This window comes from Phasianus colchicus, chromosome 15, assembly GCF_987193195.1.
Source record: "Phasianus colchicus chromosome 15, bPhaCol1.hap1.1, whole genome shotgun sequence".
Classification (NCBI taxonomy): domain Eukaryota; kingdom Metazoa; phylum Chordata; class Aves; order Galliformes; family Phasianidae; genus Phasianus; species Phasianus colchicus.
In genome coordinates, this window is record NC_143450.1 from 8,682,363 (window position 1) to 8,710,210 (window position 27,848).

General features: G+C 39.0%; 1 protein-coding gene across 4 annotated transcripts; it reads left to right on the forward strand.

Annotated features, from left to right (window-relative positions):
• The first annotated feature begins 1,594 nt into the window (after window positions 1-1,594).
• Window positions 1,595-27,175, forward strand: FBXO38 (F-box protein 38). Of its 4 annotated transcripts, none has more exons than XM_031598057.2 (22): window positions 1,595-1,716; window positions 4,432-4,573; window positions 5,458-5,591; window positions 6,686-6,849; window positions 7,286-7,451; window positions 7,815-7,952; window positions 8,197-8,334; window positions 8,453-8,546; window positions 8,931-9,061; window positions 9,384-9,554; window positions 10,419-10,561; window positions 11,151-11,373; window positions 12,099-12,221; window positions 12,652-12,828; window positions 14,630-15,349; window positions 18,345-18,445; window positions 19,150-19,252; window positions 20,271-20,437; window positions 21,521-21,666; window positions 22,494-22,597; window positions 22,827-22,940; window positions 24,270-27,174. In XM_031598057.2, the coding sequence occupies exons 2-22, from the start codon at window positions 4,446-4,448 to the stop codon at window positions 24,446-24,448; spliced, it is 3,564 nt and encodes a 1,187-aa protein (XP_031453917.2). In that variant the 5' UTR covers window positions 1,595-1,716; window positions 4,432-4,445; the 3' UTR covers window positions 24,449-27,174. The 4 variants fall into 4 exon arrangements, with proteins under 4 accessions (XP_031453917.2, XP_031453920.2, XP_031453921.2 ...); XM_031598060.2 differs by having other exon boundaries at window positions 1,612-1,716; window positions 5,474-5,591; window positions 6,762-6,849; window positions 24,270-27,175; XM_031598061.2 differs by lacking the exon at window positions 1,595-1,716 and having other exon boundaries at window positions 4,437-4,573; window positions 6,762-6,849.
• Window positions 27,176-27,848: the final 673 nt, after the last annotated feature.

The window sequence follows — 27,848 nt, forward strand, 5'->3', positions numbered from 1 at the left end:
TAAACAAACTGCTCTATCCAAATTCCTTAATTCAACTGAGTGCATCTGGTGTTCTTCTGCTACTGGTGTTCTCAGTGCTACTAAAGACTATCAGATTTTCATCCTTCTGCTGAACGGACTACTGTTTCCCTTTTTTACTTTGGTTTTCTGTAGGAGGGCTCACTTTCCTCATATTTGGGGGACAAAATGTTTGGATGTTGTTGCTGACAAATCCAAAACTCACACTTCTTGCCAAGAAGAGGGTCTGTTCCAATGTTAATTGTGTTATGCTCAGTCCATCCCTTTCCTTTACCAACTTAGCTTAAGTACAGACTATTCTCCATACATTTCTGCCACTAATCATTTTTCTACTGTAAGTTTTTTGTTTTTTTTTTTTCCCTATTAAGAAAGCTTAAAGGAGTGCAATATGCTATGGTAGCCAGGCTATTGGTAAGATTGCCTGGATGGTTTAGACGGTAGATGCTCCTGCAGCCTTCTTTTTTAGTAGCTGTAAACTGTGTTCAAGTTAGCAGAAGAATGAAGAGATACAATAACTGAATAGGAAAAGCGAAACAGAAGCATTTCCTGAAGCCACAGCTGAGATGAACGAGTAATGTCACAGTAAATATGAATGCCAATTCATGCAATTAATCAACAGTGATGTCGTAGATTTCACTTGGGATGTTTTTTTTTCCCCCAGGTTATTGTGTTTTAGACCACAGTTTGTTTTCCCATCAGTGAGAATGTTTACCTACAAATGTTCACTCTAAACTGTGATTTTTATAGCCTGTCTCTGTTTAATACATGAAAAATAAGACTGTAGCTTGGCAAAAGGAAGGCCCTACTGTTTTCAGCTGTTCTTGTGTAAGGAAGAATGGCTTGGCACTCTAGCAAATAAAATCTCACTAATGTTACCACATGCTCACAAATGACTGTGGCAATTAATTACACAGACAGATTATCCTCTTTACTTTTTTATAAGAGGTTCTAATGTGCAAGATGGTTTCTTCGTATGGGCTTATCATGGCTAAATTCTTCAATTTCCCAGATAAACTGAAGAGTAGCAGAAAAGCTACAGAAAACAAGGGCAAAAAGAACTCGGTGTAATCTGTAAATGTAAACGATGAGCTAAATGCAGAGCTGCAGGCTTCCACTAATGCTTCCCAAGGACAGCTATCAGTACTCCTGTGGCTGTGCTACGGCCCTGCAGAGAGCGCGGTCAGAATCGCTTCTCAGTTCATCCAGAACTGTGGGTTGAGGTGTAATTCTGATAAACCACCTGCTTTTCCTCTCAGCAGGCACTGGTGCTGTATGGTTGTTTTAATCCCCACCACCTCACGTGCACTACTACGCGTTTTTGCTTGCTGCTGTCATGCCAGCTCTCTGCACGAGAACTGTTTTCCTCCGTTCCATCTCTTTGGAAATACACAATTTAGGTCCCAGCACCTCAGCGAGGAGGGAGGAGCAGGCCGCCGCCGCGCCTCAGCCACCACCAATATGGCGCCCGCCGTGCGACACGCGATAGGCGAGGACGCATCCAAGATGGCGGCGGCAAAGCTCCACCTCCTCGCTGCCACGTCAAGATGGCGGTGGGGCGGGACGAGGTTCGCCGCTCTCCGCCCAGACCGGAAGCGGGACCGGAAGCGCGGCGGCGCTGGCGGAAGGGACCGCGCAGGAAGCGCCTGCCGGGGTTGACCCATCCCCGCGGGCACAATAACAGGGCGGCGCTGAGGGCAGGTAAGGGGCGGCGGGCCGGGCGGAGGGACGGCGGGGTCCGTCAGCTGCAGCCGTCCGCCCGGTGCGCGGCCCCTCGCTAGGCCGGGCCTTGTGCGGCGTTTCTGTCCCCTTGTGCTGTTGCGCGGGGACCCTCGCGGCGTGACAGGCCCTGAGGAAAGCGGGGGGACCCGGGGCGGGCGCGGGGTGCCCGCTGGGGCTGGCTGCGGGAGAGCAGCGAGGGAATCTGCCTTCGTAACCGCGTACCTCAGCACAAAATCAGCTGTGCCACCGCGGAGCGAGCGCTGCTCGCAGCTTAACTCTCCGCCCTGGTGTCTCCGCAGCGCTCACGGCTGCGGGGCCCGGCAGCTCCGGCTCGTTCCGCTCCCCTGGCGGTGGGCCTCGTCGTTCCTCCTGGGGGCGGCTGTAATGAGGAGCTGCTCGGGCATACAGTGACCCTCAGCAGCTGAACCGGGAAGAACCAGGCTCGTTTGCCTGCTTCATGATTTTTTTAGATTATTTTTGAAAATTGAGTCGAGCTGCCAGCACAGAACGATACGTGCGCCTTTAACTTGTCAGTGTAGGACCTGGAGTAGCGTGCGTTCTGCAGAACACTGCTGCATAAGAGATTCGGGCTCTTTTTCCTTATTGGTAGGAGCCAAGTGCAGCTACAGCCCAATATCAGAGAAAGTTCTGCTTGCTGCCTTTAAATCTGGATTTTTCTAGACTTCTCCCTTTCATGCTGATCTGCTAACATCTTCCTCTTTCCTCAAATCACTGTCTATCATCATTTACTCTTTTGTGCTTGAAATACTTCTCTACTCCTGAATCTGCTTGTTAATCAAGATTTTTTGACATTGTATCTGGCTCTGTGCAAATTGAATGATCAGGTGATATTCACTTGGAATCCAATACTTCTTTTCATAAGAACCCAGTGTTAAAAGTACTTTGAAGTCAATTTCAGGCTTTCTGAAGTTGAAAATCATTACAGTGCAATATTGCAAATGCCCTGAACTTTTCCAGTGTCCACTAAAAAGAAATGCAGTGTTTGTACACTTAGAGTTTTCTGCTTTGGCTGAAGAAGCCCCAGCCAATCCAAAGGGAAACATATAAGATACATGCAATTCCATAGCAGAAGATGCCAGTTATGCTACTTTAATATCAGTGTTAAAAATGAAATTCACTACAACACTGCAGTTGTTAATGAAAAGTGCATAAAAAGATATATATACGTGTGTGACAGCACATGTTTTTCAGTAGTTAGGTCAAAGTGAAGCTGTCAGTATTTCAGATTTTGTGCCAGCATGTAAATCTTTTGCGTTCCAGAACACAGAATTTTCCTTTTAATAACCAGGAGATGCTTTGTTTATCTGCTAAGGAGCCATTTACACGTAATAAAAAGCAAGTACTGTGCTGTATTAAATCACGGTGAGCACTATAACAGAAACACCTCTGATAAATCTTCCAAAATCCATCTTTTTAAATTTGTTTTCTCTCATCCACTGAATTTTGCTATTCGACCTGTTAAACAGGTTTACTGAGTTAATGCTGTTTTGCCCTACTCAGCAGAAAGCATTCCTCAGCTAAATAGCAGTACTAAACACATTTCTCTTGCTGTTTGTCTGTATAAGATGTTAACTCAGTTATTCTGTTGTTAATATGAAGTTCACGTTTATTCAGCTATGTGTTATTTCTTAGAATAAATGCTTTCAAATAAAACTTTGTTGTTATTCCAGTCCTTCTGCCAGTGTGTGCTGGTGGGCAGTATGAGCACAAACACTGGAATTCAGCAAAGGGAGCAGGGAGTGGATGTCCTGCACACTGCTGCTGAAGCAAGATCTTTGAGTTTTTCAGCAACTTTGATCTTTAACTAAGCTACCTGAGTATTTTTTTTAGCATTGTAACCTTTCAGAGGAGCCAGCCACTTCCTATGGTCCTTTTTTTCCTCAGGAATTACCTGGAGCCTGGCTTTTTTAAAAAGGAAAATTGTTTTTCTGCTGGACTGAGGCCTTGTGCTGTTTCACTGCGAGATCTCTAGTTGGTGTTTGATAATCTCTTGTTGTGATTTGTCTCGATTGACAAGTACGTGGTTGATATCTCTGAAGACATTTTATTCACGCAGAAGAGATAATCTAAAATCCATGGTGATTTTCCTCTTTCCTCAAAAGGATTTTCTGGTTTCATAGGATCAGAGAATAATAGAATACGCAAAGTTGGAAGGGCCCCCACAGTGTTCATTGAGTACAACACCTGGCTCCATGCTGGATCCCACAGAAGTCAAGCTTTGTTTCTGATTGTTGCCCAAATGCTTCTTGAACTCCATCAGCTCAGTGCTGTGATCACAGCCCTGGGGAGCCTGTCCTGTGCCCTCTGGACAGAACCTTTTCCTAATACTCTTGTGACCTCTCCCTGACACTCCATTCAGTTCCCTTGGGTCCTGTGACTGTCAGCAATGAGGCGCCTGCAGCTCCTCTTCCTGTGAGGAGCGATAGCTTTGGGAAGTCATGTGTGAGACCTCACATGCCAAGCAAAATACTACTTACTGAAAGAATTTTTCTATTTTTCGGTTAATTCAACTGCACTGCAGTTTGTTTTTTCTTTTATTCTTTCTTTTTTTTCTTTCTTCTTTTTTTTTTTTTTTTTTTTTGAGAAAGTAAGGTTAAGATGGTGTATCTTCTGTTCAGTCCTTCTCTCTCAGTTGCGCTGAATTTGCGTAACGTGAACATTTTCTTTCTTCAGAAATCATTGCAAATATGGGTCCCAGGCGGAAAAATGTGAAACCATGCTCTGCGAACAGAGAAGGTTCTGAGTCTACCAAAGCTGATGAGCCAAAAGATTACATGAACCAGCTCTCTCATGAAGTGCTTTGCCACATCTTTAGGTGAGCAGCTTATCAGAAGTCAGTTTATTGTTTATTATTATATAGTTTTCTGTTTTGTTTTCCAATCTTACCTCCATTAATACTTGTGTCACAAACTGCTCAGAAAGTATTGAGGTACTATGTGTGAACAGTTGGATCAAAACTGTATTTAAAAGGGTGAGGGATCAGTCTTTCAGTTGCAGAATTCATTTAGATGCTTTGAAAGTTAACTTGTGAATGTGATGAATAGTATAATAAATGAGAAACAACAACAAAAAGAGTGATTTAATTTTGTTCACAAGCACGTGATAACAAGTGCTTAAAGATTTATTTCAGTGCAGAAATATGTATCTCAGGTGTTACATAGCTGATAGGCTTTGTTTGAAATTGTATCTGCTTCGTAGTGCATACAAAGGGGAAATTGGTGAGTGTGTTACCTCACCTACATAACAGCCATCCTCCAAGATGTTCACCCTGCCAATTGTATTGGAAAGCTAGCTTTTTTTGTGACAAGTTCTCTGAAAACAATAGCTCCCACAAAATATTTGCAATTTGAACATGATAGTATGTACCAGAAACTGAAAATAGCTTTGATTAAACTTTGGAAAAATTATTGTGGCAAATAGTTTGGTTGACAGTTAGAAAGCTAAAACACATCCCTGCTTTAGTATCCAATTAGTACCTTAAGTATCCTGTATTTAATATGAAACATTGGTCTTTTTTTCTCTGTAGCCAAATTTCACACTCTAACAGTATGCTGTCTGAAAATTCTGTTTGAATTACTGTTATTAGACGTTAGAAATGTATGAATTCATGTAGCCATCCTTGAGATGTTCTTTATTTTGGAAAAAGTTGAAGGAATTCACATTTGATAAATCAGAGGGGTGTTTTTTCCTCTCCCAAAGGTACCTTCCCTTGCAGGATATCATGTGCATGGAATGCCTGTCCCGGAAGCTGAAGGAAGCAGTCACTCTTTATCTGCGAGTAGTGAAGGTTGTGGATTTATGTGCAGGCCGTTGGTGGGAATACATGCCCACTGGTGAGTAATTCACTCACTCAAGATCTGGCATTAAAGTGGTATTGAACAAAACTGGCTGTGCATGCTGTCTTGTTATTTATACTGACGTGTACAGGGTGAATTTTCAAAAGCAGTAAAAGGAGTTAGGCGTTAGGCTTTGGGTTATTTTTGTCTGGTTGTGAGGTTTGGGTGGCTTCCTCAAGTTTCTGTGTATATATGTATATTGGATGCTACTGTAGCTGAAATGGGGATTCTCTGTAGCAGTCTGTAAATACAATCTGTGTTTGTCTGGTTATTGTAAGGGAATTAAACCAAGGGTTAATCCAAGAAGAGTCTGTTTGCATGCAGGCAGGAAAAAATACAATGGAATGAGAGAGCAACTCATCTGCCGCCACTTTACAATGTAAGAATAAATAAATTTTGATGTCACACGTCAAGCTATCTTCAGCTCAATAGATAAGTTTGGCAACTTAGGTGTCACCCCTGTGAGTATTAGAATTTTGGTTGAAGTTTGTTGGGGGTGAGAGCTAAAATAAGTAAATTCTAAAACTTAGAGAATCTGCAGTTAGATGTATTAGGACTGATATCAGGTATATGATTGCACCTAACCTAAGACACATGTAAATAGAGATAATTTACTGGTTTAAAATCCCTCTTATATGTTGTCTTATATTAAAATAAAATAATCCTTTGCTTTAAAAGAATTGTTTCATTTTTTGGGGGAGCTATCAGCTGTGCTGAATAGTGACAGATACAGGCAACTGATCTGGTTGGGTGTTGTTGAGCCACATTATTGATAAATGGGATTCCAGAAAAGATAGAGGCACAAAGCCTGTCTGCAGATGTCCATCATCTGCAGTGGGAGAAAGTGTAGTTAGCCCTGTAGCTATGCAAATACACCGAAGGAGACTTAGCAAGCCTGCAGAATTCAAGGCAGAAGCATGTAGATCATCATTTCAGTAATCTGGAAGCAGATGATAAACTATTGCTTCACTGAGTACATCTTTGACATTAGAATTTACACTGCCATGTGAAAAGGACAACACATTTGGCTTTCCCTTTACAGCTGGGTGTCTGCTGTTACACAAATACCAAATCTGTTGTTGTCATCTTAGGTTTCACTGATTCCAGTTTCCTAACGCTGCTGAGGAAGATGCCAGACATTGAACAACTTTATGGTCTTCATCCCAGGTATCTTGAAAGACGCAGAGTTCGTGGCCATGAAGCTTTCAGCATTCCTGGAGTTCTAGAGGCTTTGCAGGCCTGTCCAAATCTGTTGGTGAGTGGTTAAATTCAAGAGAGAGATTCTTTCAACAGCTGAGATAATTCTTCTTAACCAAACAGAAAAAATGTGATTTACAGGATTTTGCATTCATGTTTACTGAGTTTATACTGAAATCTGGTTGTATGACATAGCATTTAATTGTGACCATATATGCAAGTGAACAGTGCTTAGAAGTTCTTTGTTAAGTTGCACCAGTGGGCATCACAGGTGATGCTAAGTCCAGCTATAAATTTAAACTGTGTTTCCTCTTGCTTTTAAAAAATAAGTCTCACTGCAAATGTGCAGTAAAATGACACACTGTGTTGTATTTGGTGTGTTACTGAGAAATTTACATGGCTAGTAGGATATCATTGCTTAAATTTATTGCTTGCTGTTATTGCTTACGCTTATTGTTGCTTAAGCATTTACTTTACTTTTTTTTTTTTTCCAGGGCGTTGAGACCTCCCATTTAGAGCTGGTGGAAGCTATCTGGACATACATGCCACAAGTTCATATTTTAGGGAAGTTTCGTAATCGTAATGGTGCTTTTCCAATCCCTCCCGAGAACAAGCTGAAAATTCCTATAGGAGCTAAAATTCAGACTTTGCACTTAGTAGGTGAGTGTTTAATGGTGATGTGTATTGCCTTAATCACAGGTGAATTTAAACTCTTTGTAACTCAGAGATTGTCATTATTTTAAAGAGAGGAGACTTGATTTTGTGGAATTTTTTGAGATATCTGTTGCAATACATATAATAGCAGGAAGGTAAAGTCTTAAAAAACTGTATTCGCAAACTGTGGTGAAGGAGTTGTGTTGAAAATATGTACAGCTTTTATCACATTTCATGTGACAAAGAAAATGCTTCGTTTTTAAAGTCAGAGTATTAATCTGTAGAAATTTATCCTGGAGTTTATGCTTTAAAATGCATTTTTAAAAGTGGTTCCTGAATTGAACTTTCATTTTGTTTATCTATTATTAGGAGTGAATGTCCCTGAGATTCCTTGTATCCCAATGCTGAGGCACCTTTATTTGAAGTGGGTGAGACTCACTAAACCACAGCCTTTTAAAGATTTCCTTTGTATCAGCTTACGCACTTTTGTAATGAGAAATTGTGCAGGTAAGAGGGATTCATCTATGGTTTTTGCACATTGCAAATCTAATAATTTTGTTAAAGCTGCATAGCTATCAACTGCAAATGGAAATCTGAGAGGAGTTTTTTTATTTAAGGTGTTGTATAGGAATGTATTTCTCTCTGTTATTTGATGCTGTGTAATTCTGTTGAAATCTTTGAATTATTTAACATGATATGTTTAATTTTCTACGTGAGCAACCTTTTACTGACATTGGTCTGTTCTGTGTAGGACCCACAAATTCTCTGAAGTATGTTCCTCTAGTGACAGGCCTGGCTTCTGCCCGAAATCTGGAGCATCTAGAACTGGTTCGTGTTCCATTTCTTGGAGGACTTATTCAGCATGTGGTAGAAGATAGCTGGAGATCAGGTATGAAATAGATTTTTAAAAAATTATAGATGTATTTGGTTAATTCTCTTGTCACGTCAACACTGGTAGAAGTGTGGAAGGCTTAAGGTTGTGTGATGAAATGGTGTTTTTTTGTCAGGTGGTTTTAGGAATTTGCACACTATAGTTCTGGGAGCTTGCAAGAATGCACTTGAAGTGGATCTTGGCTACCTCATCATAACTGCTGCACGAAGGTATGGCCCTTCAGATCTTTCTTCTTCCTCTTTTTTCAAAATAAGTGTCCTAGTAATAACTGATTTCAAGAACATGAAGAACATGAAGAAGCAGAACAACATTAAAAGTTTAAGGAATGAGTACATGTATTCTTTGGCTACAATAACTGGAGTTCTTTCTGCATCTGAATCATATTGTGTCTGAAAAGTGCTGTGCTGTTTAGTCTTGCTACTCTAATATTGCTGTGTAACTGCAAAATGCTGTCATAAAGATACAAATACTCTCTTAATCCTACCATTGGTGAGATATTTTCTTTGTGCTACCGGAGTGCATCTTCTTGAGTAGTTTCTGTGACAGCTGTTTGGGAATGCGTTGTAATATGAATAATTCTTGATTGCATTCAGGTTGCATGAAGTGCGGATCCAGCCTTCCTTGACCAAAGATGGTGTTTTTTCTGCTTTGAAGATGGCTGAACTGGAATTTCCACAGTTTGAAACTCTTCATCTAGGATATGTTGATGAGTTTTTACTACAGTGTAAGACATTTTTAATATACATAAATTATTTCATAAATACAAGGATTAAAAGAGTTGACATCAATGTTCAATCAATGTGAAAGAGTGATTATAAAGAATTTCAGTTTACCCTTAATGAAGCTGCTGATCTCATACAACAAAATGCTTGTTTGTTTTTTCACTTCTTGAAATGCTCATTGAAGTTAGGAAAGTCTCAGCTTTATTCAACTGAAGCGATTGTTTGATCCACTTTACAATTTGGACTGAAATAGGGAATTAGAAAATCGTGCTATGAAAGGCAGTTTCTTAAAGTTTACCACTATTTCCACTGTCTTTTCCATAGGTAAAATGACAAATGGGGACTTGGTGAAGTATGGCTTGGCTGATGTGGTTGAAAATCCAGGAATTATTACTGATATTGGTATGAAAGCTGTAAATGAGGTTTTTTCTTGCATCAAGTATCTGGTCATTTACAACTGTCCACATCTACATAACCCAAATAATTGGATCACAGGTATTGCACACTTTCTGAAATTTTAGAGATATTGTGTGAATAGCTCACATTTTTATGAGCAATTCATGCTAAATCTTAAATTTTAAGAAATAAGATCCTCTTAGTAAGAAGCAAAATAATTAGGTACTAGATGGAAAAAAATAAGTGTTGAAATGTAAATGTGTGAATGATTCATTGACTACATGCATACTTTCTGTATACAAATGTGAAAGTGCACTGCTAGGCAAGAAAGTACAGTATTTTAATATATAAAATGGCAATATGATCTACTTTTTATATGTGTATCTTAAGAATGCATATTTTTATTTTAACCTTCTTGAATGCACAACCTTGCAGGTCTTGTGGTGGGAAGATTGTTAAATCCTGTGACCCTTTGGATTTTATATATTTCAGCTGCTAAAAGTACTAGGGAGAGAGTGAGAAACAGAATAGGGTTCTTTTCAATGATGTGCTATGAATTAGAAATGCAAATACAAATTTATTTTGTGCAGTCATTGAATAATAACCATTAGATAATAAAATGACTTGTGACGTTACTCATAGTAACTGTATGCAGGAAAATACATTGTAACTAAAATGAACATCCACAGAATTAACATTTTGCTCTTCTTTACAATTCAAAGGTTGGTACGACATGAAAACCCCATAAAGAGTGATTTTAAAACAGATATTTTTTATCCTCATACTACTGCTTATTCTCTTTTGTCGTAAGTACGATAGGTGATGCATGGTTTGGAACCAGAATGTTGCTGGTAACAGTCAAATGGGGATACCAAAGCTGCCTACTCTAAAAGCTGGAAAGACTACAGTGAAAAATAAATGAGATAGGAGTTTTTAAGGAAATAGATCTCTTCTCTTCTGCAGATCATTCAAGATGGACCCGATTGGTTGACCTCACATTGGTGCGATGCCACGCGATAAAGCTGGATTCATTTAGTCAGTTCATTGAGTTATTGCCAAGCTTAGAATTTATTTCTTTGGACCAGATGTTCCGTGAGCCTCCTAAGGTGTGTATTTTGGGGAATTAATTTGTTTTTTAGTTTTGCCTGCTCATTTGAAATACTCTAGCAGCTATGCATGCTTCTAAAAGTTTTAGTAATTAAATTGAATAGCTTGGTGAGCAAATTACTTAGGTTTGCACTTGCTATAATTATGGTTTGTTAGGGAGAGTGTTGCTGCTTTAGCAGAGAAAGCAGTGACATTTAATATACCATATGATCATGTGACCAGAAAACATGATTCTTGATCATTAGTTCTGTCTTGATGCTATTGTGTTCCAAGAAGACTATATAGCCTGCTCATTGTATTGATGTAAAATCATCTAATAGCATATGACATATTTCAGTAAGTTAAGATTACACTGTTTATAGAGTTTCCTTTCATTACGATCCTTACAGAGCAAGGAAAGTTTTCTGGATTGCCAAACTTAGGATAGACCTTTGCAGTGTATAGCATAAGGAAATATTAGGAACAATTTGCTTGCTCTTCATATGGATATTGGTCTCTGTAAACTGACAGAATGCTTTTTTTCTTAGCAGTAGCGTACATTGCAGAGGTAATCTGTCAATGTTTTCAAAGCTTGTCCTTTGCTTTTAGGGCTGTGCTCGTGTGGGCTTAAGTGCAGGCACAGGAATCGGTGTCTCATCTGCCCTAGTCAGCAATCAGAACTCTAACAATGACAATGACAACAACAATAATCACCAAAATAACAACAATCCCAACATCCACCACAACAACCATCAACATCCAAATGACCAAAATGAGGAGAATGAGCTGCGGCAGGATGGGCAAGCTGAAGGGCAGCAGATTGCAGCTGAGGGTAATCTCTGATCTTTGTGAACCTTACTTGGCAGTCAATATGCTTGTATTGCTACTTACCTAGAGTCGTAGAAAACAAATACTATATGTTGAAAACTCTTACAGTTCCTGGTGTGTAACTTTAATTTTTTAATCTTTTCTTAGTGCTGTCTGCACGTTGCTGATACCTCTGATAAAAACCATCTCTCTGTTGTATCTAGTAGCTGATGCAGGGACATTAAAAATCAATGACTTGAAGCAATACTGATGTTAGCAGTGTAAAATTTCAGTGCGATACTCATCCGTGGAGGTGTGAGGTGTTTTCTGGGCTTCTCTGGTCAGGGCTTGGGAGTGTGTCACGATGTCAGATAGTATATTTTTAAGCTTTACCAGTGAAGACAGGTGTCATTTTAAGGAATGAAGATATAAATTCTGATTATACTACTCACTGCAATGGTAGAAGACTTTTGAAGAGTGGAAAATTTGGGAGAAATAAACCCCAAAAACTAAAACTAAAAAAAAAAAAGACTAGGACTTTAGCTAGAAAATGTAAAACAAGTTGCTGTGGGCTCTTAAGTAGAACAGGTCTTTACAGGACTTCAGTGTGCAACCTTGAGACTCTGTGAAGGAATCAAGGCAATTGTTACTTATTTCTCGGTGACTGACTTACTAGGTGTTGATTGAATTCCTCTCCATGGGTTTTGTTACTTTTATTTCCTTCTTTTAACTGTACCTCAATCTTCTCAGCACTAAATGAGATGGAGGAGGTGGCACCAGAAGAAGGGATGGCTGCTGCTGGACAGGGCCACAATGATGTCCCTGCTCACAGCCAGGCTGTTGTTCCTATGGAGGTTGATGAAGAGCAAGCAGGTAACTATGCTTTTGGTAAGAAACTGCCTTTTGGTATCACCTTCTTAAGGTGTTAAGTACTTCAGTGTAAGTTTGGTTATTAGTTATTTTTTTTTCCAGGTGAAATATCTGGTGCATTTGAAATTATGTTGCTAGCACAGCTTACCTCTGTGAAGAAATTTAGTCTATTTTAAAGTCTGTATTACAATTTCCAATTTTCTTCTGCCTTTGTTATTAGGTAACTAATAATATACATTTATACTCAGTGTTGATAATTCATGCTTCTTTTAATGATGGAGCCACAGAATGAGTGGTGAAGTTGAATGAGATGGCTAAATTGAACTAAATTAATCTCTTGTAATTTTTTTCAAGGAGTTCTAAAAGTTCTTCAGACTTTGAATTCACCCTTCTCTTATTTTTACTTGAACTGTTGTGGTTCTTCTGTTTTCAGGGCCGAGTGGCATTCAACCTGTTGTAAAAGCAGCACCTATTACTGTACATGATTCAGACAGTGAGGATGAGGAAGAAAACATGGGAACAAGAGCCTGCATCACTAACAACATTGCACAGAATTACTCAGATGGAGAAGAGAAAACCAGAGATCCAGTGGAAACTAAAGAACCTTCAGGTGTGGAACAGCTGGGTGAGGGCTGGACAATGTTCTGCAAAATTTGTTCTTCAGTTTTTCAGTCTTGTTTACAGCTTTGTAAAAGGCATCCGTGTTTGTTTGCCTCCTCCTCTTTTCTTCCTTATTATAAGTAAAGAATAGAGAGGCAAGGACATCTCTCTACGAGCTCTGATCATGTAGTTGCTGTACAGATACAAATCAGAAGTATGGTGCTGCACTGCTCTGCAGGCAGAAACCTGCCACTCTGTATTTGCAAGTGTGTGTAATTTATCATGTCTGTGAAGCCAAATTTGCAGTTCTTTTGTATTTATGATTCACCTGCCAAAGCGTTGCTACTGGTTAAAAAAAAAATTAAAAAGTGACAGTTGTGGCCATCTTTTGGTTCATACAGGACTTGTGGAATTGTCCTGGAGGGAGGGGATGCTTCCAGGTCAACATTAGTTTGATAGGAACTTTAGAATTCTCAGGGTTACGTTCAGTACTCTGTGTTCACCACTTCTCAACAGTGCTCATGATTACTCTGTGTGTGTGTGTGTGTGTGTGTGTATGTGAATGTATATACTTATTATTAGTATATGTATTACTAAGAGTCAGAGGCTCTTTGTGGTAGTATGGCAACTATAGAGAGATGCAGAAAAGGGCATTCCCTCTCTTGCAGAATTTACAGCTATAATATGCAGAGCTGTGGCAGTAATTCTGAGTCCTGTGTCTGATACTGTGTGACATGCTGTCTTTCCAGCAGCACAGATGACTTACTATTTCCTGTAGTTTTTATTCTAAGTGAAGTGGTTTCATATGTATGCAAGAAAGGAGGAAGTCAAAGTCGAATTATAAGTAGTTGACAGTTAAGTGCATGTGTTATTAAGACTTGATGAGTTTTTAGCTAAGCAATTAGCATGAAAGTCCAGTATTGTGAAAGACTGAGAAATGTACTGGTCTGATACTGATTTCATTTCTGCAAGACCTAGGAAGATTCAAAGCTGCAATGAAACAAGTATCTTCTTGTAGCCATCATACTCCCTATATCTTATCTCTCTTGTCATTTTAGCACATTTCCATGAGGCTGTATAGGGTTATAGTTACAATGTAGACATCGGTTCCTTTTGGGGAGTTGAAATAACCTGTAGTAGAAAACAAGAAGCATTTAGAGACAATTGGATTGAACTTCTGTAGAGCCAGTAATATTCTGAGGGGCTTAGTTTAGTGTAATTAGCTGAGAGAAATAAGTTAGTAGACTTCTAGGTTCTCCTTGTGATTTGTGCATTATTCACTGTGCTTCTTTGTTCATCTGTAAACTGAAATATTTAGTACCTACCTACACCATGTTTTGTGCCTAGGAGGGGACCTAAGGATGGCTGTTGAAAACACAAACTTTTGTCATATCCACGTTATTATCTAATTCCTCAGATTTGTTCCTTATATTTAAGAAAAGAGAAACCTGTAATTAAAAAACCTGTAATTTTTTTTCATATTTTTGTGGTTAGGCCTTTTCAACTAACTGGTTAGCTGATTTGTCAAAATATTAACCTTTCTGCAAATACATATTATATTTACTGACAAGCACACCACCACACCACTACAGAAACAGCTGAAAGACTTTATAGAAACTGAATAACCACTCAAATTACTGTTAATTCACATAACATCTGAAGGAGTTGTGAGTAGCATAATGGTCATGACAGGATTTATTGTCCTCTAGGCTACATTCTGTTCTAAGAAGCCTAAAAGAGCAGCTAGCACTCAGTATTTATTTGAACTGTGTATTTGGTTGTCTCATTGTTTTCTGATATTTAACTTACAGTGAGTGGTAAAGGCAAGACACCCTTGCGGAAGAGATGCAGTGCCAGCCAAGTGGGCCAGGCAAAGCAGTTCCATATGGAGGAAAGCAGCTGTGAGAAAGGTTGTCAAGTAACAAGTGAGCAGATTAAAGCAGACATGAAAGCAGCAAGTGACATGCCTGAAAGGAACAAAGGCAAAGATTCTTACCCGAGTTGTGGTAATGCAACAGGATCAACAGGATCATCCAGCTCCTGCAGTGCTATTTCTCCTAGCCCTGACTGTGCACAGACAGCTAGTAGCCACTGTGCTGGCACCAGCCTAACAGCTGCAGATGAATCCAGACTATGTGTCTGCTCACCTTGTAAAAGTGAAGGTTCCAGTGAGAGAGAGACTGAGGAGACCTCTGTTTGTTCCAGGTGTTCCTGCTACAAGCCACAGGACACACAGCGGAGGACTAGTGGGTGTTGTGATGGGGAATGCCCATCCACCAGTGGTGCCTGCAGGAATGGACGGAGCAGCACTGGGTCAGATTTTGCACTTAGGACTCTGCCGAACTGTGGGTCTCCTCGAGAGGCAAGTGGTGAGAGGACTAGTGGGAGTACCTGTGGGCCTGCCAGTGGGGAGGAGAGCATGGGCTCACAGCAGAGAAGCTGTGAGATGCAGTATAAAGAAGAATATCCTCGCCGGCCGCTGACGAGAGCTAGAAGCAAGCTGTCACATGTCCCTCTGGTGTCAGAGTCAGGTATGGCCTATATACAGTGTTCATTTCTGAGTAAACTACTGTCCTGCTATGAGAAAATGTTGAACAAGAGCAGCACCCACAGGTACTACTGAAGTTAAGCATGAAACATACTGAATAATAACTTTAAGTGGTTTTCAGGGGTTCAGAACAACTGACTTCACTGCCTTAGCTGGTTAAAATAACAAGTATCTCTTTAAAGAATGCCATTGATGTTTTTCTCCATGCAAGTATTTCTGTATGTTATCCATACCTACAAAACAGCATTTCATTTACTCATTTGAAAACCAAATGCAACTTCTTTTGACAGCATCTCTCTTCCTGTGAAGGCTGTCATTCATTGAAACTTAAGACTGCCTCCCCTATTAAAATTCTCCCTTTTAGAGGAAGACAACAGCAGGTATGCTCAGATCTCAGAAAGAAGGCAAGAGTTAATAACTGATACTTTATCAAACAATTACAAAAGCCAAGATTAGGATTGAAATGTAATACTGTACAAGCTTGTGCACCTGCATGTTGGACTTCATTTCCAAGTGTATAAGGGATGACAATCAAACGTGTTGAAAACTGTCTTTTTCTTAAATTAGTTCACTTTTCACGTAATAAAAAGCATATGAATAAAACAACAACAAAAAAGTCCTGAGGGGCTGAAATGAAGTTGGAAACGTTGGGAAAGAAGAATAAATGCAAGAGGTGAACTTGCTATTTCTTCTGAATTTACTTGCTTGCCAAAATAATAAGCCTAGTTTGGCATAGCAGAGTTTGTAATTACCTCGTATACCCAGCATTCTTTGCTGAGAATACCTGACAATAAAAATGAAACTGAGAAATGTAGCATGCTGGTTCCAGGACTGTATGTGATGGAGGTAGAAAGGATTGATAGCAGATTCATATCTCTGGTAACATGGAATAATTCAAACACAGTAAGTCCTTATGTCTTTCCAATTTAACTTAGTGTTCCTAAGTGTTAACAAAACCTAAATCATGTAGGAAATTGTTCCATGGCTGAACACATCTCAGAAGAAGTGATCTTATTTTTACATTTAACATTTTTTCTACCTTGCTACCTTGCTATGACTAAATACTAATCTACATTAATCAATTAAAAGAAAGTATTTCCTCTCTATCTTCATAAGTCAGTCAGATCTTAATATTATTTTGCTATAGAGCTTGAATTGTTTTTCTATAAATAACTTGGAAATGTGCAGTAAAAGTCACTGCTTTCCACTATTCTGGTATAAATGAAATTGATTTTCAGATTCTGTAACAAACCTATATTTGATAGTAGAAAGTTTTCTTTTCTTTTTTTTTTTTATAAACCATGGAATGAGTTGAACAGCAAAGCCAGTGAAATTTAGAAAGCATTATGACCAGTAATGACTACTGGCTGAAATCTGGTGTGTAATAGTGATTTTTACCTCAGCAAAAATGCAAGCCGCAACTTTTCCTATAATAAATCTTTTCATGTTGACATGTGTTAGTTCTCATTCATGGTGAAGCAAGCTTTTCATGAGCTTAAAAATGTTGTGTTGAACCTCCTGTAAGGCCATGGGCTGTATCTTGAGCAATTCAATGCAGAATTGGAGAGCTTTTCCTATGTTGTGGATTGTGAAATGCTTCCTGTCTGTAAATACTATGGGAACTGTTAAAAAGTAACAAACAACAAAAGCAAATCAAGCAACCCTCAACCAAAACATGGGAATGATGGTTCATTTTTCATGATCATTCGTTCATAAACTACTTAACATCAGACCTATTTGCCTCTGGCTCCCCTGAAGGATTAGGCAGAATTCTGCAGCTCATAAGCCTGCTGAGTATCACTTGTAATTAATAGTTCTCATGTATTGGAAGTTGATGATGTTACATACGTTAATAATGATCTCTTTCTGTTAATAGTGATATAGAATAGTTAGTATTTTCTAATATTCTGCACATTTATCTTGATTATAAATCTTTGTAAACATGCCATCTGTTTTATGAAGAAAAAAAAGTTAAAGGGTGATTCACTTTAGTAAAATAATTGATACTTTTGATCTGTTAATTATAGAAAATTAATTATAAGGCTTTTTTTTCCCTTCATATTGGAAATAAGGGTGTTGATCTTTTCAAAGCTTTGTACTTTAAATCAAGAAGGAATTTGATACAATTGATGCATTTTAATAGAGTAAGTTTGGGGCCCTCTGAGTATTTTATACCTGGGCATTGTTTGCAACGTCAGGAAAAACTCAGAGTTAAAAAGAACCGACTTTCAGGTAGTTTGAGGTTATTTCTACTATTTAAAACAGTAAAGGTATTTTGTTTCTCGGATTTGTTAAGAGCATTGTTTGCTGCAGAGAATCAAGTGTAACTTAACAAACCACCATCTGTTCTTTTCTTGGCTCATTGTCCCTGATTTTGGACCAGTAGGTTAAGCATTTCTGTGTTTTCGTCTGTAAACAGCACCTCAGGTTATTCTACACAAATAATTCAGAGCAACAAACTTGAAAGTCTGTTTCCTAGAATCACAGAATGGCCTGGGTTGAAAAGGACCACAATGCTCATCAAGTTCCAACCCCCTGCTATGTGCAGGGTCACCAACCAGCAGACCAGGCTGCCCAGAGCCACATCCAGCCTGGCCTTGAATGCCTCCAGGGATGGGGCATCCACAGCCTTCTTGGGCAACCTGTTCCAGTGCTTCATCACCCTCTGTGTGAAAAACTTCCTCCTAATATCTAACGTAAACCTCCCCTTGTCTTAGTTTAAAACCATTCCCCCTTGTCTTACCACTATCAACCCATTTAAACAGTCGTTCCCCCTTCTGCTTTTATGCTCCCTTCAAGTACTGGAAATGTTTTGGTGCAAAGAAAAGATAAGTAGCTTTTTTCAGGACAGACAGGTATTTTGATCTAGCTGTATTTAAAAAAAGTATGTGTTCTTAATGGATATTTTCACCCAGAAAATACCTCTGTTCTCTTGAAATGTAAACAGAGGAAAACTTGTTCTGGTTCTCTGCTTTCAGAAGTGACCAAACCAAGGCCAAGGCAAACCACAAAGCGGAAAAGGACTGCTGACAAGTCTACAAGCACAAGTGACCCTGTTATTGAGGATGATCATGTTCAAGTAAGATGTTTCTCCTTACTCACTACAAGCTTATCAGCTGGGGGTGCTCACGAACAACAATACAGTAGCATAGACTTGTCTCTCTTTTAGGACTAGATGTTATTCTCTGTGGTCCTGTCTGTATATAGGAAAATTCTGTTTTGGGTGCACTGATACTTGGGCTGGCTTGAGAAGAGCAAAGTAAATGCTAAAGCTAAAATTGAAGCTACTCAGATGGTCACAGCTACAGTGCTGGATAAAGTCCCGCCTTCCCATACTGTCCATGATGTGTAAGGGGAAATTTTCTTCTCTGACATCTTATTTTTGAAATGACAGCATAGGCTACTGCTGTTAAAAGAAACATGGTGTACGTAACTAACTCCAGAAATACCAGCTCAATTGTAATGTTGCAAGCTGGGGGTTTTCTTACTATGTAAGTAACTGATAGATGGTAGATTTTCTGATAGAAACTGTGTTTTCTGATGACAATCTTTTTTTCTTTTTTTTTGATCTTGTGAAGTTATTCTTTTGCATTTTGTGATGTTGCTAGTCAGCAGGGAGTCTTTTTTCTGCCATTACATGTCTAGTCATCTCAAATGCTTGTGAACCCAAGTTGTAACATTTTGATTAGTATCCCCTCAGTATCTTTGTGTATCTGGCAGTAGCAGCTGATTTGATTTGATTTGAATTTCCCTGTTATGGATTTGTTTGTTTGTTTTCACCAGGTACTGACTTTGAAATCCAAAAATCTTGTTGGAATCACTTTGACCAATTGTGGAATAACAGATTTGGTACTGAAAGACTGCCCCAAAATGATGTTCATACATGGTGTGTAGCTAATGTTATGCCTGTCTCCTCCATCTAGGATCGTTAGAAGTTTCTGAAGGAAGTGAAGTTAATCCATTGCTTTTCTATTTATTAGCTGCTTTGCTACAAGTCAAACTGATATTTAGAATTATTGCGTCTCAATTTGAATATCCTTTTCCTTACAAACTGTAACAGATTTAATAAAGATTACTGTCAGAAAATCAACCGTTGAAATTATATGACAGTTACAGAGATGGAGATATTTATTGAAGAGAGAGATAACACAATGATTGGAAGCTGATGAAATGATTTTTATAGCACCTTGTTGTTTCTTTCATTTCTTCCTGCTTCCACATATTAGTTAGCTGATGTGATGATGTCTTCCTTCTTGACATGATAAAAATCTATTTTAAATTATGGCACTTAAGATGCATTAGATTCACATTCCAGGTTGTATGACTAGTCCTGTAGTGAAGCATTGTGTCATTTGTTGTTTTCTCTCACATGGACACTAGCAACATGTTTTCTTCTGAGATGAAGTATCTTTGTTTAACAGAGAAGGAGGAAATTATTTCTTCATTTATTTCAGAATCCTTCTAAAAACATAAATTAACTTTTAACTAGATTTTGATGACATGAGCATGATTACTAGAAAGGAAATAGCTTTCTTTTACCCTGCAATACTCTGTATTGGATCTGATTTATCAGTCGTTGGATTTCAGTTGTGGGGATACACAGAAAGTTTCAGGGGGCTTTTTAAAAAGAAACAATGGAGGAGGGAAGGGTATTAGATTGAATTTGACATGGACTTTTATTAAAGTTTGATCAGAACATGGAAGAAATTAATAGATGCTGTATTTCTTCAATATACTTAAGTTGCCAGATATCCAAATTACTTCAGTAATTGTTACTTACATTATTTGTTTGCCTTCTTTTGAAACAGTCTGCTTTGAAGATCTCTGAAAGGAGAAAGCCTTTTCAGTAATTTATTTCTCGTTTTCTTTTGATTCTTTTAATAATTTTATTTGCTTGTTTATAGCTACAAGGTGCCGGGTATTGAAACACTTAAAAGTAGAAAATGCACCAGTTGTGAATCGTTTTGACTATGCCCAGTGCAAGAAGTTAAACATGGATCAGGTCCTCGATCAGATTCTCAGGATGCCACCAGAAAGAAACCGTATCATTTATCTTCGTCCAATGCAGCAGGTATACAACCAATTTCTCTCTTTTAATCACAAACAGAGCTGAAGTTCTTTGCCTGTATTCTTTCACTTCTCTTGGCTTTATTTGTTTTTCAATTAATAAAATAAATGTGAATGTTGCAATAACTTGTTCATTAAAACTGTGTCCCATCAAGACTTTTATTGCAGATTCTGGAACTTGGATGATACTGAATTTTAAGACTTAATGTTAATATCTCCAATAGTCATTGCATTACAAGATATTAAAAAAATCATGATGCATTGAATTAATTCCCAACTGAATAACTAAAGGTAACTTTAAGAACCTAGATGCTACTAACACAGCTTGTAGTTCATATAAGCAGAAGCATGACATAGGTGTAGGTATCTGAAATCTTTTACTGATGTCCTGTTAGCAATTAATGTTTTGAATACTGCTGTAAAGCTAAAAGCTGCATCGTCTTGTGGTACTGAACAGTGTTAGAATAAAGTTTTGATACTGTCAGCCATCTTTTCTCCCTCAGATTACTCATAGGAGAACTAAGCACTGGCATTAGTGATTTGTTGAGGTCGTTTTGACAAGAAATCAGAGTGTTTGATCTAGAATCCAGACTAATTTTTGACTTGCACTCAAACTAGAATGTTCTGTGTTATACAGTGGTGCTCCTGCTTTCATGCAACCTAATGCAAGTTTCTGGGTCAGTTTTCCTGACCAACAAAGGAAGGCTGATTTGGTATTAAAGCCAGCTTTCTTTGAGTCTTAGATCTTAAAGGAGAGTAGTAATACTATTGAAAACAACTGAACCAAAGACAATTCTGAGCAAGTGAACGTAGTTCAGACTGTTACATAGTTTTGTGAGGGATACATATACACTGGAGTTGGAAAAACTCATCAGAAAATACCATATCCCACCAAATTCCTTAAGAATTTGTCACTGGCAAAGCTGTGCTAGGAAAGTTTTACTCATGTATTACATTATGTATGATGTTGAAATTTCATTTAATTGTCCCCCAGAATTTGGGAATTTTATAGATGTCTGCTCTTGACTCTAAAATCACGTTCCTTTGTGTCTTTTTGTTACAAGTCTTTATTTTCCTTCTTTCTCAGGTCGACACACTGACTCTTGAGCAGAAGATATTTAGTGGCCCCTACCCCTACCATATTTGCATAATTCATGAGTTCAGTAACCCACCAAATGTCCGCAACAAGGTGCGCATTCGGAGCTGGATGGACACGATAGCGAATATTAACCAGTGAGTATTTGTCCTTCAGTAGCTTCATGGAAAATACACTCCATCCTGATTCAAAGCTACAGTTAGCTGTAGACTTGTAGTATTCAGTTGCAACATTAAACAAACAAACAAACAGAAACCACCCTAGTTTGTTGACTGGTGAAGTTTGAATTCTACGTGGTATATTGACATAATATCAGTGTTAAGATAGATCTAACAAAAAAACTTAGATTAAATAAAACTAGCCATGTGAAAAATACTGTAGAATTCTCTAGTTCTATTCCATGCAGTAGTAATGCAATTTAACACTGAAGGAGTCAGGGAGGTTGAGAGATATTTTCAAATGGGAAAACAAATTTTGTCTTTTAAAAAAGAGAGAAGACTGATTTCCTTCAAGAAATAATATTTCTGGAGAAGATTGTGTACGGTCAATTTCACTTTATTACTGAGGAACAGAAATTCCCAGCAGCAGGCAATTGTATACAATGGCTTTTGTCCACATACTTTAAATCTGTGTTTCTGTTGTCCAGGTTTGTCACTAAAATGATTAACAGAACAAATGTATTTTTGAATGTTTGTTTAGATGCAACTGTGTTGGGTTGTTTTTTGCAGATAGAGGCTATGTGTAAAAGTTAGCTTAACTCATTGATCTAAACAGGACATATTCTCCGTAGTACTCAAAAATGAAGGGGCTTCATACTGTCTTTATGTGAAGGTCTTAGAGAAGCATTTCTATGGATTCAGGCTCATTAAAGTAAAGGCAGTAAGATTTCCCATTTGGTTCTTCTTCCTCCTCCCTTCACATTTCCAAGCAATACTGGCTGTAATCTTTTCATCCATCTCTCTAGAGAGCTTATTAAATATGAGTTCTTCCCTGAAGCAACACGAACTGAAGAAGACCTGAAGAAATACACTAAGTACCCTTGGGGACGAGATATTTACACTCTAGAAGGTGTGTGTCTGTAGAGACCTGAAAGTTGATGCTCTTTCTCTTGCTAAGATAAGTAACTTTGGTTGCATCACGTTGTAAGAGACATGAATAATCATTCTTGTGAGGGAAGTGGAGGGCCTTTAGCACAGAGTGGAGAAGTTTATGTTGAGAAGATGTTTCTGCATTGAGAGTGCTGATGCTACAGGCATGCTGCTGTCTCCCTTGTATCTTCATCCTCTTTGTCTTCTAGGCATTGTGGATGGTGCCCCTTACTCCATGATTACTGACTTCCCGTGGTTGAGATCACTGAGGACAGCAGAGCCAAACAGCTATGCCAGATATGACTTTGAGGATGATGAGAGAAGTGAGCAGTCTTTTGTTGAAAACAAAAAAGAATTTTAATTTGTTGCTTGGTCCAAATCTGACTGTGTGTTCCTTTTTTTTTTTTTTTTTCCTTTCTAATTCTTATATTGCTTTTGTAGACTATAAATAACCACTTTTAAAAGTGTTGAGAGCTGGCCAAGAAGGGAGACTGACAGTATAGTAGTGCAAGAGTGGATTGAACAGCTTGGAGACTCCTAGTTATGACAAATCAGAAAAGCAATCTAATATTTAGTTTGAAAACATGATGAGTGTGTTATACCCAGAAGAATTAACTTAACCAATGTTCAATGGGCAGAATCAATAATGCGGGCAGTCTCAGCAGAATAAGTTCTGTACAGTGGTGTTTCAGAGTTTGAACAAGTTGCAAAACAAAAAAGGGTAATATTTTAGCTGGAGTGAATGCACTTAAATGTATACAAAACTAATGTTGTGATGTGTAGATCTAGCAATTCAAGTTCTCAGGAGTTTCCTGGTGTTAGTAGTCAGAGCTCAGCTTCAGTCATGCTTCTGGCTTGGTGTTTTGAAATGTAAAGGTAGGCTGAAGAAAGTCCAGCAGAGAGAGGAGTGAGATTCACAAAGCACTGGGAGAAATGAGGAAAGAACTTGACTTGAAAACTCTGGAACAGAGAAGATGTGGGTTAGAGTTTAGGATAAAGTAAGCCTCTTTCTGTTTAGGAGCTTGTCTTGTAAAATATTACAGGGGACACTTCCTAGGGCTTCAAATAAGAAGCTTGTTTGGTAGCAGGGATAAATATGTTTTTTACTACTTAACTAGGAAAACCTTGGAGTTTCCTTCTTTAGCAGAATTCTTAACTGCCATGGTTTCAGATGTAAGTATCTAGCTCTAGCTCTCTTTCAAAGGGATGAAGCTCAAGAGGATGAGTAAGAAGTCTGTCATGGCTATATGTTTCTGTAATGTTTATGAATCAGTTTTAAAAAATTCTATGATTGCAGTTCAGTATGCAGTCTGAAATGTCAAAAAATGATATGAATTGGTTTAAAAGGTGTAGTTAGCATAAATAGCGTGTTAAAGCCATAAAAAAGCAGTTGTTTCATTCTTAATTACTCTTGTTATACAACATTTAAGTGATTGATGAAACAGGGAACCGGAAAGCATGTCAGAGAAGTCTCAGGAGGAAGGCTTTGTTATGCTTTCAGGTTCCCTTCACCTGCAGGCATAGAGACTTAGTGTATATTAAATGAGGATTAGAGCTATTGAAAAGTTTAAATGAGGGGAGGGGAAGGCAAAATAAATCTATGAATTCCGTAATAGGAAGGATTACAGTTTTTATTCTTACAATTTCCACAGCTACTATTTATGCACCCCGGAGGAAAGGACAGCTGTCTGCAGACATCTGTATGGAAACAATAGGAGAAGAGATCTCTGAACTGCGCCAGATGAAGAAGGGCGTATTCCAGCGTGTGGTGGCTATCTTCATCCATTACTGCGACGTCAACGGCGAGCCAGTCGAGGATGATTACATCTGAGTGGATCCCCTGTCATCTCTTCCTAGGTTCTGGTTGGCTCTGCCCGCCATGGAAGCAGGTGGATTCGTTCTGAATGCAAAGCGGTTTTTTGAAACACATACTTTGCAGTTGCTCTTACTCTGCTTGGAAAGAGTATGTAGTAAATGTATAATGAAAAGTAAAAATTGTATACTAAGGTTTGTACATAGGTGAAACAAAAGAAAAAACTTCCTAATACTGAGACTTTATTTCATATGTTTATACAATTTAATTTAAATTCCATTTTAATGAAGGCCAATGATTAGGAACAGGGAAGAATATTTGAATTTTTCAGCCCATACAATTCACTGCAGTTTTTTTTTCTTATAAACAAAATCCCATTTGCTGTGTTAGAAAGAGTCATCACAGTCTCTTTTAATCTGTGCCTTTTTCTTGAGCATTTAAGAGTCCAGTCTGAGTAAACCTGTTGAGCACAACTTTTGTGTCTTGTGTGCATTTTTCAAAGGAAGGGAATTGTGGTTGTTGCAAAGAAGGCCAAATGCTGAAGAAAGTAGCAAAACTGGTGACCTGTGGTAGTTTCTAGAGTTCATAAAAAACATTTTGGAAAAAAGATATTTAGTTCTGTGCAAGATAAATTCTATACATTTTGTACTTGTAGATTTCATTTTATTACTGTATTGACTCTTGTGATATGCAAAATAAGCTAGTCATGTGTTGGCTTCATTCTCTCACATAAATCTGTGCATATTAACTACCTGAAATGAGAATTTTCTTTAAGACAGGCAGGAAAAGGGATACGTAATTATTGTCAGGGCTGCAACTATGAAAAACACATAAGTCATCTGACTCAGTGAGCTTTTGGGCTGATTCATGCTCACTCATGAATGCAGATTTTCCATATAGTCAGTAAATACTGCTGTGCTTTGCCCCTGAATAGTTGTTTTCACTGAAGTTATAAAATACCTCTCCTTCCCACAGTATTCAGAGATGTTTTGTGTGTATGTCCAGAATTTGCTACAAGTCCTGTATATGGGTGTTGCTCACTGTACACCCCACTGAAGTCCTTGTGATAGAGATTGGATGTTTTTGGGCATATGTCAGCAATATCAAGCTGGAACTAACATATATAGGAATCTCAGTCCTTCCCTGCACTGACAAATACTGCTTTTTTTTTTGTTTTTTAATAATATAGCGTAGCAAAACTCTATACTTAATTTCAAATTAAAATTGATTACCTTTCTATCCATGAGTAACTCCACCCACACAGCAATACCATACAAAAATGCACAAGTTAGTATTAAACTAGCTGGCTTGTATGCTATTACTGAAGTTCCTGTGGAAGAGGGAGACTTGTTAAAATCCAGCATACTGTGACACAGTATCTGGATCTGCAGTTGTAGCATACACAGCTACAACTGCACAAATGCACCTTTAGATGCTCCATGTGGTCAGCTATGGCCTGATGTATTGCTTATGCTTTTTTCCAAGTTACAAACTTACCAGCCTATCAAAGTACAACTGTGATAAAAGCTGTAAAGCAGATTAGTTTGTGCTATTATAAGACTTTACTCATTGCTGTCGGTGATTTCACTTCTTTGAACATTGGTATGAATGTGACTAACAAGGATTTCTAGCCCTGTAGGACTGAAGAGGCAAAGCCATTCAGTAGAGCAAAAGCAGTACTCGTTTCTCCGTATCTGCCCCTCAGCAGAAGTTCTTGAGGTACTAAAAGTACATTAGATAAGAGGAACAGAATGGTGCATAATGGAAACAGCAAGAGAGAGGTGTCTAACAGTCAATGCTGTTAAAATAGTCACTTCAATACAGGATCAAACTTAATGGTTTCATTGTGACAAGTATATTTAACCATAGATAACAGTGTAAAATCTGATTGTGACCCTTCCCAGAAGTGTTTCAATTAATCTGAGGCAGTCACGCATGTTTACCATTTTAATACAGCATGTACAGGAAAATGTGCTGCATTGCTGGAGTATTGCACCCGATCTGGTATCTCTAACTTGAGCTTTTTGAGGAAGTATTTATACAAATAGTGTACTTATTTATATTCAGTATTCCTTTGTGTAAGCGGTTGAAACTTGCAGTACTTTTAACCTCTGAAACATGACACCCATTTTGCACAGAGTGGTAACGTAGTGACTGAATTCATTGTGTCCATGTGAAAGCTGTGGGTGATGGAGGTGGTTGAGGTTATACCTGGGGTGCTGGCAGGGAACCTGCTTTCTTAAGTTCAGCATCTGAAATCGAGAAAAGGAGCAAAGCAGATGAAATGAATTATGTTCCTGTTTAACTTTTATTAGCAAAAACACGTCTGGAGGTTCTCACCACCAACTCAAAACGTTGTTACTACTTCGTGGATGGGTACAGTTAGCATCAGTGGGAGCTGCTGTGTGAGCAGTAATTGCTGTGCTAGTTGTGGGCTGCCGTGCACGCACTCAGCACTGCCACAGCGCCAGGTGGGAGGGCTGCAGGTTTCCTGGTTTGTTTTCTATGGTGAAGAACAGAAAGTTGTGGTCTGGATTTCTTCCTTGTGGATCCTTGTGTCACCGTGCTGGGGGTACGTGTTAACAGGACAGGTCACGCTGCCATCAGCCCAATGCACTGCTGGGCTGTGTGGGAGTCACGAGAGTTTTCTTTGCAGGTTTCTTTTGAGTCTGTCAGCTAAAGAAGGTTTATTGAAGCTGCAGGAGCAAAGGAGCCGGAGTGTGGTAGTGAGCGTGAGTTTGATGGGCGTACCTTTTGTTTGTGTGCTAAAATCTCTGAGATTCTTAAATGTCACTAAGCCCTTTTCCATGAGCAATCAGTGTTAGCATTAGAGCTCGCTGAAGGATCGTTTACCCGTCTAATCTAACCGGAGCTGTCCGGGGGGCCGCGCCGCACGGCGACCGAACGGAGCCCGGCGCGGCTCCCGGCCGCCAGGGGGCGCTGTGCGCCGAGGCGCTGCTTGCGCGGCGCTGCGCTGCCGGCCCAGCTGGCGTCCAGCTGTTTGCGCTGCGCTCGGTGCACGAGTATCGCCCGCAAGGTTTCAGATGCTTCCGTTTTCTGAATTCCTGGCGTACGTTTGTTGGCTGCTCAGGGGAAGCTGAGGTTTAGGATGACGTTGTTCACGGTCAAGAGCAGCTTGCTTGTTATTACTTTACGTGAAACTTTGTTTTTTTTCTTTCTTTCAAGGAATGTGTTTCCTTTCCCTGGCTCTGAGAGCTGTAGGTCCTTCCTGTGGCACAGGTTTGCAGTCTCTTCTTGAGCCATGCAGATCAGGGCAGCTGACACTGATCCGTGTGTGCCTGTCAGAGCCAGGTGAGCCCCGTGCCATCGATCGCTTCTTGCCCTTTTTTTGGTGCTCAAGCAGCTTCAGGTCACAGAGGTACAAAGGAGTTTATTTAGAATTCACAAATATGACTTA